Source organism: Berghia stephanieae, chromosome 14, assembly GCF_034508935.2.
Source record: "Berghia stephanieae isolate SIO BIC M18660-M18661 chromosome 14, UCSD_Bste_1.3, whole genome shotgun sequence".
NCBI classification, from domain to species: domain Eukaryota; kingdom Metazoa; phylum Mollusca; class Gastropoda; order Nudibranchia; family Aeolidiidae; genus Berghia; species Berghia stephanieae.
In genome coordinates, this window is record NC_088373.1 from 14645933 (window position 1) to 14658432 (window position 12500).

At 33.3% G+C, this 12500-nt stretch overlaps 1 protein-coding gene across 1 annotated transcript in view; it reads right to left on the minus strand.

The window, feature by feature from the left end:
- LOC144960129 (uncharacterized) overlaps positions 1-12500 on the minus strand; it is a 36032-nt gene that overhangs the window by 22994 nt on the left and 538 nt on the right. Inside the window, exon 2 of the mRNA XM_078893107.1 lies at positions 277-3078. Coding sequence (XP_078749233.1) covers positions 277-2503 — 2227 coding nt within the window. The 5' untranslated portion in view covers positions 2504-3078. The remainder of the gene's footprint in view (positions 1-276; positions 3079-12500) is intronic.

The window sequence follows — 12500 nt, forward strand, 5'->3', positions numbered from 1 at the left end:
TGTGTTGGTCCGTTATACTTCCGAGTGGCAATGTTATGAACTTCTTAGCCAAGCGCATACTATCAATAGATAGCAGAGAAAGAAAGAAAGAAAGAAAGAAAGACAGAAAGGAAAAGAGAGAGAAAGAGAAAGAAAGAGAGAGAGAGAGAGAGAGAGAGAGAGAGAGAGAGAGAGAGAGAGATGCACAACACAAAATACACTAGCAAAAAAAAAAAAAACAAACGGGGAGGGGGGGGGGGGGGGATAGGAATAAAGATGAGAAAACTATAAACTTACCAGGGATGCTTTTGGCGAAGTTGATGTAGCCTTCAACACACCTGGCAGCTCTGTCCAGATGGTCGCCGTCTTTCTCTTTCTGAGCATCGCCGTATTTTTCAGGATGAGACAGTTTCAACTTGAACCCGAGCTTGTTTTGCTGACGAGCCCGACTTCTTTCATCCGTGGCCCCTTCGTGTGACGTCAAACCAATAGAATCGCTCATACTCTCGTGTATCGACTGGGCACTTTTGTGTAAAAGCTTAAAATCATTTATATTATTATGTGTTTGGTGGCTATAATTCACAACGCTAACGTCAACCGATTCTACACAACAGTCTTTATTTCGACTGTTTCGTGTTCCCCGGGCTGCATTTTGCACCCCCGCACCATGTAATGAGTTTCCATTAATTTTGCGACTGTCTTTGTCAGAAAATGTTTGTACATGTCGAGTGAGTTGCTGGTACTCTTCAAAATTTCCTTGAGAGATTTCGGAGTCGGATTCTTCAAGCATATTAACGAGAGAGGTTTGAGCTGTGATTGGGTCGTACTGTGCGTTTAATGATGAAAATATTGAGCTTAGTGGTTCCGAAAAGGTGAGTCTAGAAGAATAATCACTAATTTCAGCAGTATCGCTTGTAGGCGATTCGATACCGATATCTTCTTGGTTCGCAGAGTATTGGCTTCGGCAATCCTCGTCAGAATTACCGGAATAATCGGAAAACCCGGAATCGTAGGAAGCGGATGTGCTAAGAGAAACGGATTTTCCGGGACTGAGTTGAGAACTATCCCCACAGACAAATTCCTCGTTGTCAATTTTTAACAAAATATCTCCCATATTGTTTGAGCAACGGTGTGGAATGGAATTATTCTTTGATAAGTCTGAAATGGATTCCATCCTGTTTCCAGTAACGGGATGGTTATGTTTGTTTATCGAGATCTTAAGGGAATTGGGATCATTTCTATACACGTGACTATTATTGCTAGATTTATCTGGCGTTGATTTTTTACGCAATTGAAACATTTGATGGTAGTCTTTTTGCTTCTTGTACAGAAAACTGTCTTGAAATTTTGTCGAAGAAAAGATCTGAGCTCGATGGGATACACGGAGCTTTTCCAGGATTTCGTCCAGCTGGTAAGAGTCGCAATCCAAGTCGTTATAACTTTGAAGATATTTTACCATTATGATGTCCTGAGTTCGTTTCTTATGTGAATATCTTCCAGTTTTGATAGCGTTTTTTGACATGCCGAGACTTAGGCATCGTTTGTACCTGCAAAATCTACAGGAGCTTCGTTTATTTCTCTTAAGATTGCACGAGTTGTCTTTCGAGCAAAAGAATCGGACGGGTCTTTTTAAAACTCTTCGGAAGAAGCCTTTGCAAGCCTCACAGCTGTTGACGCCGTAATGAAAACCGGAGGCTTTCGCTCCGCAGATTTTGCAAGGAGGGAGGTATGGGGTTTTTGGGTCATTGTTGCTCTTAGATGTGGATTTTGCGTTGGTTTTCTTGCGGTTGGCTGAAGCGTCGTTATCAGTGTTGCTGGCACTGTAAATGGTGGCGGTACTGTTGATTTTTGAAATATGCTGCTCGGTGGTTCTTTTGCTGATTTTGTTTTGGGGTGTTGATTTAGAAATCGTTGGTGCTGAAAGTTTTAGTTTTTTAATACCGTTTTTAGGACTATTCACAATCGGCGTGGTACAGTCATCAATATTCGTACATTTATGTCCGTCACCAACACCTTCCCTTTTATTATCATTATCATAGTTGTCTTCATTATCGCCGTCATCTTCATCATTGTTATCATGATCACCATCATCATCAGCATCAGTATCATCCTCATCATCATCTTCATTATTATAATAATCACCGTTGCCAATATTATATATTCTATCACTCGTTAAATCATTCTTACACATTAGTAATCTATCAGAACATACTTTTGTTTGTGAGATTAAGTCAATATTTTGTGCTACATGAACGTTATCCATATTGAAGTCAGCTTCTCTTTTCCTAGAGAGACGACTGTCTCCACAAGTCTGTGGTATTTCAGATTTCAGCCTTTCGTGACATTTTTCATTCGTCGCATTTTTTGATAGTTTCGTCCAACTCATATCCGTTTGTTTTTGCGACCTTACAACAGATGTATTTGAATTGTATAGCATGGTATACCCACCACTGAACTTTTCAATAGCTCTTATCAATGGCGGTGGTTTCATTGCTTCCATGGTAACAACGTTGTTCCGACTCATCTTCGCCGCCGTAGCCTATGGACTTTTCTGAATGGCGCAGAAGTTGTAAAGAATTGTTTGGTTTTTGAACCGGAAGCCGCCGGTACCGGCCGTTGAGAAATGGTTCAAGATCGTCGTGGAGTTAATGACATTGTTGCAATAGAGAGCTGATTCAGAGTAGGGCGGGAATACGTCCTGGAATACTGCAGAGTTGCCGAAACTCTGTCGGACAAACACATTGCTTTCTGCAATATCATAAGAAACGGATATTTTTTTCCTTGCTGTATTTGTCTTGGTTGATGATATTTTTGTCTTGGTTGATGTTGTTTTTATCGGCTTTGTTGATGTAATAGAATAGGGTTTTTCAATTTTATTTTCGTGGTTAAGACCATGTTAGAAATGAGTAAATAAACATTTTAAAAAAAAAGGCACTACTATCTTTGATAAGTTTTAGCTTAAGAAGTTAGTCGCTGTTTGTGACACTTCAAGTTTGTCTTGTGAGAGCCTTGTGTTTGAATTGGTGTAAAATGACATCAATGTATCAGATCGTATGTCACAATACTGAAAGCTGGAAGTTCTTGGTTGACTGAATGTTTCTGAAATGAGAGAGAAAAAAAATTAAAGAAGGATATTATGGTGTTGGAAAGGGAAATAATTTTGAGATTAAGACAAAACAATGGACAGAAGATGTGATTTAAAAATGGTACGGTGGTGATTGTGCTGTTGTTGTTGTTGTTGTTGTTGATGATGATGATGATGATGATAATGCCATTTATTTGAGTAATAATAATTGTAATACAGTAATGATGATGTTGATGATGTTGATGATGATGATAATAATAATGATAATAATAATAATAATAATAATAATAATAATAATAATAATAATAATAATAATAATAATAATAATAATAATAATAATAATAATAATAATAATAATAATACTTTATTCATCCAAAGGTATATTTTTGTACAGGCGTGTTGAACAGACATGATTATAAGTAAGCAAATAACTAGATGGTATAAGTATGTATAATGTTATTATCATAATGTGAAAGTCATAAGACGTGTAGATTGATTTGTATATTGAGTATTATAAATTCGTGTAAAAAAGTTAAGATCGTTGACAAAAAATAACAAAATTGAAACGTAGAAATATAAATTAGATTTTGTTTTAAAAATTGAATAAAATGCGATGATATTTGGATGGTTTTTGTATAAGATCAAAATTATATAAGCATAAGTAAGGTCTAACTCTTTCTTATTCAAAGCAAGGCAGTGTTTGTTTATAAACCAACTATGTTTGTCCGAGCATGTGTGAAGGAGTGTCACAAATTCCATATTTTGATTGGTCAAAAATCTGCTGGTCAATAGGATTCAATAGTCGTAACGTCACTTCCTTCCTAATGACGCATGGTAACTTAGTAACACTGGCTCTAAACTATCGGAACAATGGCGGACGCACTTAAGAAATATTTCTCCGACGAGCAGAAAAGTGTATCCAGAGGAGAAAAACATTATAAATGTGATAATGTTTTGACTTTTATACATTCTGATCACATGACATATGAAAAGTTCTAGCCAAAATGAAGAATAAAAAGTACAGATTTTCTTTGTTTAGAACCAAGATGGTCGCCGTCGCTGGGCGACATGACATCAGACTATTGGTTCCAATAGTGAGTATGGGTTATATAAAAACATCGACATCGACTTATGCGGGGTATTTTATATAGATACTAGTGTTATAGAGGAAGCAGGTGGAGGGATTTAGAAAAAAAAATCGATTTAAGCGACGTCGACGTATCGGGAGTCAACTGTATTTGCCACAATCTTGCTTCTAAATACCGAACAATGTAGGTGGGACAGAGAATTTAAAAAAATAATAAAATAAATTAAAACAAAAACAAAACCAAAAAAGAAACAAAAAACAAAACAAAACAAAACAAAAGAACAACAAAAACAGGAGCAGTCATCAACATTCACAACTACAATGATTTTATAGATACTAAGCAGACAAAGACACACAAAAGTTCACATCAAACAGACAAGGTCATAACAAACACACACACACACATCCACACCCACCCACACACACACACACACACAACAGTAACAATAGCTCACAAGCTATCTGTTTGGTTAAAAGAAACGACTTTGTTATCGAATGGCACAAACAGTATAGGAAACGTGGGGTAATATGACCGTTTATGATTATGAGCCAAAAATAAATATTTCAAACACTTAACAGCAAACAACATCAGCGACAACTTAATAGAAGGAATCGAATTGGATTCAATAGTCTGATGTCATGTCGCCCAGCAACGGCGAGCAGCGTGGTTCTAAACAAAGAAAATCGGTACTTTTTTATTCTTCATGCTGGCTAGAACTTTTCATATGTCATGTGATCAGAATGTATAAAAGTCAAAACAAGATCATATTTATAATATAATGTTTTTTTTTCTCCTCTGGATACACTTTTATGCTCGTCTGAGAAATATTTCATAAGGGCGTCCGCCATTGTTCCGACAGGTTAGAGCCAGTTACTAAGTTACCATGCGCCATTACGAGGGAAGTGACGTCATGACTGTTGAAGGCTATTGGCGTCAATCAGATCCTAGTCATTGTTATTTTTTTTATTTTTTTGCCAGCCATTTTTATGATAAGTTCTCAATAAATTCTAACAACCAGATTATATAAACGTTCAAGATTGCTCTCAGTTTTGTGGGTTTTACGTTATATCCAGCTGGCCGATGTTGTGGGTATTTTAGCTAAAGACACAGCACGAACTTGCCCATTTAACTTTAACGTTCAGTTAACCAGTAGATTTCTAAACCAATCAAAACGCCGGATTTGTGACATATCATCAAGCCGACTTGGACAAATATAGCAGATTGTTTACAAAAAATGGAATTAAAGAAAGTTGATATCACTCTGGTCTTTGTTTTTGTTTTGCGACCGATAATTATGTGATTCGTTCCCACTCGATTTGCTCAATCAGATCTCTAAAGGTCAAAGTTTATAATTAATATATTACAGTGAATGACATAATCAGACGGATGGTGAAAAGGTTTGAACTGAGATATTGCCATGTTTAGTTAGAAAGTCAATTAAAAAAAAAAATTAAAAATGAGTTTTGTCATAAATGATTAAATCAACCCTTTTTGTACATCTTCGGGAAATAGCTAAGCTTAATTTCACTTCTAAATATTTTTACAGCTCGTCAAGTTGAAAAAGTATGAAATTAATTTGAGAGAAGTTGCTGGATACCTTTCCCATACATCTGACAATAACTTCAAGAAAAATCACCCGATTTACTTCAAATGAAGATTAAATTGCTCTGGGGAGCATATTCTTTCAGAAAATGAAAAAAAAAAATGCAAATCCAAAATTTTCACCTTCATGCACTGACACATATATAATAATATACACATAACTATTCGAGTAACGATGATATATGTTTTAAAGCAATATAATCAACACTCTCTGAAGTTGGCATATTTGTAGTAACATACTGCAGTCTCAAATATTAAATATTCACTCTTATATGAGCACATACCATCATTAAAAATAAATCATAGCTCTACAAAAATAATTTCCGTGTCAGCATTCGTTTTGACCTGTACTTTTAACATTTTAAGTGCAAGTCTTATCTGATGTCGTGGTGAAATTATTCAGCGCAACCAATTTTTTTGTTAAAATCCGACTCATGACATTTGTCAACTCAGCCTTTTGTTTTGTTTTTAAGGGTTTTACGGCGCTTGAAACACATTTAGGTTATATCAGCGCCAGTAAAAAGGAAGAAAATGGGATAGTAAAAAGTTCTGGAATTACAATTAAAGCACCCGAGAAAAAGTAAGACAAAAGGGGAACTAGGAACAAATAGGGATCAGATGTAGATTCCAAGAGCATACCACCAATGTTCTTAGTTTGAGACACCTATAAGTCTCATCCGGACACAAGCACAAAATCCAACAAAGAGGAAAACACTCCAATGCTTACATTATACATTAAAAATATATATATTGATACATAACAGAGAGATGATTTACAAGGAAAAAAATATCATTTCCCAAAACAATAACTATGCATTCGACTGTTTCCCTCCCAGCCAGGACTCCGAACAGGGCCAAGTAATCTCATTCGAAGACAAAAGACAGAAAGCATGTTGGAAAATAGATATAAGGGGATAGAAGACACAGTATGTACCTCCCTGCCCACTATGGGAGGTCAGGATCCCCACCCAGTCAACTCAGCCTGTTTAATACAATAAAAAAAAAAAAAAAGATTTCCATTATATTTTGAAAGAGGTGGAGCCGGGGTGGGTCAAGATAGCCCAGTTAGCAGGGCACTGGCTCTACATGCAAAGAGACCGAGATTGATCCCGGGTAAAGTCGAGATTTATTTTTACGACCCCGTGCCTACCCAGCAGTGATTGGGGAGCTGGGTTTATTAGGTTTTGCGGGAAGCGAAGTTTGCGAGAGACTAGCGTTCTATCCAAAGGGTAGCTATTGTTCGCCTAATGGCTCTGAAGGACTACAGTATTTATTTTCTTTGTTGAAAGGGGACATTTGTGACCTGTCCGTTCAAAACGGCATTATATCGAACGGGATGGGGTGATCATCTGATGAAATATGAATGTCAAATTGAAAAAAAATAAAATTAAACAATCGTAGTATTTAGCAGTTTACAAAATGACATCCCTATTTCAAATAAGGCTACATCATCATCATCATCATCATCATCATCATCATCATCATCATCATCATCATCATCATCACATTCATCATCATCATCACATTCATCATCATCATCACATTCATCATCATCACATTCATCATCATCATCACATTCATCATCATCATCACATTCATCATCATCATCACATTCATCATCATCATCATTATTATTATTATCTTTATTATTATCTTTATTATTATTATTATTATTATTATTATTATTATTATTATTATTATTATTATTATTATTATTATTATTATTATTATTATTATTATTATTGTTATTGTTATTATTATTATTATTATTATTATTATTATTATTATTATTATTATTATTATTATTATTATCATCATCATTATTATTACAATTTTTTTACTATTATTATTATTTTTTTAAAATTATTATTATTATTATTATTATTATTATTATTATTATTATTATTATTATTATTATTATTATTATTATTATTATTATTATTATTTTTATTATCATCATCATTATCATTATTATTATTATTATTATTATTATTATTATTATTATTATTATTATTATTATTATTATTATTATTGACCATTTGCCTTCGGTGGGGGAAAAGTGATCATGCCTCACTCCTTATAGATAGAATGAAGATGACGTCACTCAAACTTTTGTTATTGTATTTTGTCATCCGCGTTTTTGAGTGATTCTCACTAAACTGTATTAACCAGACTATAAAAGTTCATGGATACACACGGTTTGTGTGTTGGTCCGTTACACTTCCGGATGGCAATGTTATGAGCTTCTTAGCCAAGCACATACTATCTATATCATTAAATCTTTCATCCGCCAAACAAGTATTTTTGTCACTAGATGCAAAACAAAAATAAGACAAAACTGGTTCGCTATTCGTATTGTCCAAAATGGAACAATTTGAAATTTGAAACAAAGAATGCAAAATCTATGGATTATTTCAAGGTGTTAGTAGAAAGGGAAATATAAGTAACGGAGGCCTGAACATGATTGACATAATTTCTTTACAAAAATGTTTCCTAATTAATTGGGGACAAAAGTTATATTCAGATGAAAGTTGCGATTGGAAAGTAGTATTTAGTACCTAATTACTTTTTTAGACGCATTGGGGGAAAAAATCATTGGAAACAAATAGAAACAGTGCGCAATTCAAAGGGTTACAATTGGTGAAAAACAAATTTTGGAAAAATGTTCTAATATAGTATCTTAACTTTCCTCATGAAGATCAAAGCAAAGAAATTCACCCAGATGAACCAATTTTTAACAATACTAAAATTAAATTCAAAGGTAAAGTACTGTTTTCGACTAATCTAATCGCAAAAAAAGTGTTTCAGGTTAAGCAAATCTACATCAATTCAAGACGTATCATGTCAATTGGGGAATTCAAAGATATATATGGGAATTATAATGGAATAGATCTTGATTATAGTGTAGTCAAAAGCGCTTTATCACGCCTAAAAGTTTCGAAATCAGAAGATTTGATAACATTTCAAAAAAAAAGAATATTATTCAAAATCTTTCCAGAAAAGAGTTATACCAAAATGTTAGAGAATGATCAATAGAACATGTTAAGGGATTTTGGGGGAAAAAAGCGTAGAGTTACAGGCAAAACAGGGATTTTATCTTATGTTTGTACAAAAGAATCAAGATTCAGGATTTTACAATGGAAGATTATGCATAATATTAACCCTACCAATATATTGCTTTATAAAATGAAAGTTGCAAATTCAAATAAATGTCAATATTGTGATGAAATAGACTACTCTGAGCATTTCATTTTTTATTGTAAATCAGTAAAATATGTATGGCGGGAGATAGAAAGCATAATTAACAGTAAGATAGGGAAACAAATACATACAGTTTTGCAAAAAGTAATGGTGGGATTGATTGATCATCCCGGAATCAATGAATCGGATCGTATGTGGATAAATCATTTGATTCTCGTTGGAAAAATGATAATCTCTAAAATCAAATATGGCCCAAAAAAAATATCCATTAGCGATATTAAGAACCGATATGAGGATCAGAAAATTGACATAAAATCAAATATTATTATTGTAATTATTATTGTTTTTGTTGTTGTTATTATCGTTGTTGTAGTTATTGTGGTTGTTATTATTGTTATTATTATTATTATTAGGAATTATTGTTCCTGTTTTTGCTAACGTGGCTGTAATAATACTTTTTAGTACTTTTATTTCTAATTTTGTATGCTTTATCACTATTATTATTTCTATTATTATTATTATTATTATTATTATTATTATTATTATTATTATTATTATTATTATTATTAGTGTTATTATTATTATTATTATTATTGTTACTGTTGTTAATATTAATATTATTATTGTTATTGTTGTTATTATAATTATAATAATTACTATTAGTATTATTATACTTGGACCTATGTTTCTGAAGGTGGGTATATTGATTATACAATCTGTATACACATAGTTAATATAATATGAATAAAATTATCAGTTACAATAAGGTATTATTATTATTATTATTATTATTATTATTATTATTATTATTATTATTATTATTATTATTATTATTATTATTGTTACTATTATTATTATTATTATTATTATTATTATTATTATTATTATTATTATTATTATTATTATTGTTATTAGTATCATTATTATTGTTATTATTATCATTATTATTATTATTATTATCATTATCATTATTATTATGAATATTTCTATTAATATTATTATGAATATTTATTATTATTATTATTATTATTATTATTATTATTATTATTATCATCATTATCATTATTATGATGATGATTTATTATTATTATTATTATTATTATTATTATTATTATTATTATTATTATTATTATTATTATTATTATTATTATTATTATAAGGCACGTAAAGGATAAGTCCGACGTGCACTTATTTGCAGGTCTGCTCATTATTGTAATGGAAACATATTATCCATTACAACAATGTTAAACTAGGCCCATAAGTGGGTTCGGATGTCAGACCTGCATATATGTACACGTCGGATAAGTCCTATATTCAGACAAATTTAAATAAGATTAGATAAGATAAACAGATGTGTAATGTGTTCAGTGCTGGAAGGCTGTTATTCAGAGCTCTCAAAAAGCATTGCATTTTACGACTGTTTTAAGTGTTATTTCGAAACAGGACGAATTTTGTTTCATATTCAGAGGATTCCTTATGACTTTGTGCTGCTTTTGACGAAATTTCATGGGTTTTAAACAATTAATTTAGCGAGATTTTAAAGTTTTGTAACTTTTTCCAGGGATTTTATCAACTCTAAAGTGAAGGCCATTTTTGTTTACGTTTTTCGATTTAGGACAAACATGGTGAGCTATTTTCGTCTAATTACAACGGTCGACGGTCGTTGATAAACATCAAAAGACGAAAACACATTTTTATAGATAGAACGAAGATGACGCCACTCAGGTCTTTGTTATTGGTTTTTGCCATCCGCGTTTATGAGTAACGCTCACTTAACTGTATTATCCAGACTATAAAAGTTCATGGTTACACATAGTTTTGTGTGTTGGTCCGTTATACTTCCGGATGGCAATGTTGTGAGCTTCTAAGACAAGTGCATACTATCTATAACTATATCACCCCAACACCTCCGAACAAAACGATACACAATAAATTTAAAGAAAAAAAAGGTAGAGTATTTCTAATAGAGCAATATCCACTAAACGTGCACAAAACGCTTTACTGGGGGGTCGGTCCCAAGCCAACAGCAACACGTAACATGTAGAACGAGACATGGCGCCTGCTAGGCGATATTACATTTTTTTTCTACCGATGGAGACAACGCTGTTAACGGCAAGGTAGGTACTCATTTTACACTTGAGTACGGTGAGAGAATATAAGTAAAGAGTCTTTTCCAAGGACTCAACTATGCGCCGAGCGAGGCTCGAACTCAGGACCTTCCGATCCGAAAGTGAGTGTTATAATTGTGAAAACTTTGAAATATTTTTTTAATTATTCAAAGCATACAGAAAAAAAGGGGGAATTTTTAGATTGAAAACAATAATGCAACGGTCAACCGAAAAACAAAAATAACTTTATCTAGACGTCTATACTTCATTGATTATTCCAAAGCTTTTGATTCGGTACAACACAAAACGCTCTTCAAAATCTTAGAAAAGATCGGTGTGGACAGTTAAAGACATTCGAATGGTGGAAAACTTATACTGGAATCAAACTAGGGTGTCAAACGATTTTTAAAAAATCAGAAAGAGGCAGTTACGGTTTCTGTGACATAATGTGTGGAGAAGAGAAGGAATAGAAAAGTTGGTAACATCTGGGATGATCGAAGGAAAGAGAGCTAGAGGAAGACAAAGAATGACATATCTACATAGGCATCCCATCTACATCACCTAAGAATGACCAAAGGTGATTTAAAAAGTAACGCAGATTTCATGCGCACCGCAGAGGATCGTGATTCGTGGAGACACACGAAAAACAACAAACAAAAAATAAATAAATAAAAACAGAAAGAGGAAAGCAAACAGAAACAAAAACAAAACAAAAAAATATTTAAAAAACAATCCCCGTTTTGGAGAGGCACCAACATGAACGATTATTTCACTCAAATGTTTATAACTCCAGATTTTGCTGATTGCCTTCATGAAATATCAGATTTTGCTGATTGCCTTCATGAAATATTATACTCTTATATAAACTGTTGTCAAAAACGACAAATAAAATCAACAACTCAGAGAGAGAGAGAGAGAGAGAGAGAGAGAGAGAGAGAGAGAGAGAGAGAGGGGGGGAGGGAGAGAGATAGATAGATAAAGAAAGAAAGAGAGAGAGAGGGGGGGAGAGAGAGTGTGGGGGAGAGAGGGAGAGAGATAGATAGATAGAGAAAGAAAGTGTGGGGAAGATTTTATGTAACTGATTATTGTGATAGGTTTTTGTTGTTGTTGTTGTTGTTGTGTTTTGTTATGACAGGACTGTCAGTGTCTCGATCGAGCTGTTGTGAGTAATCTTCATGTTGTGTTCGTTCACTGTCTCCCGCGTAAACGTGACGTCATCATTTCTACCCTTTAAAAGCTCGCGACACCTTTCATTCTTTCTCTTGACTATCTACAGCCTTATTTGAAACAGACATATCAACTATCTTCGCCCATCGTTGTATCTGCTACTAAGATCCGATCCGCCATACCTTTGGTATGTTATAAAAATCAGGCTAGACCGGGACGATTCCCGAAGTGCTCTAGAGCAGTTTTTAACCGCCCATATATGTCCTTTAC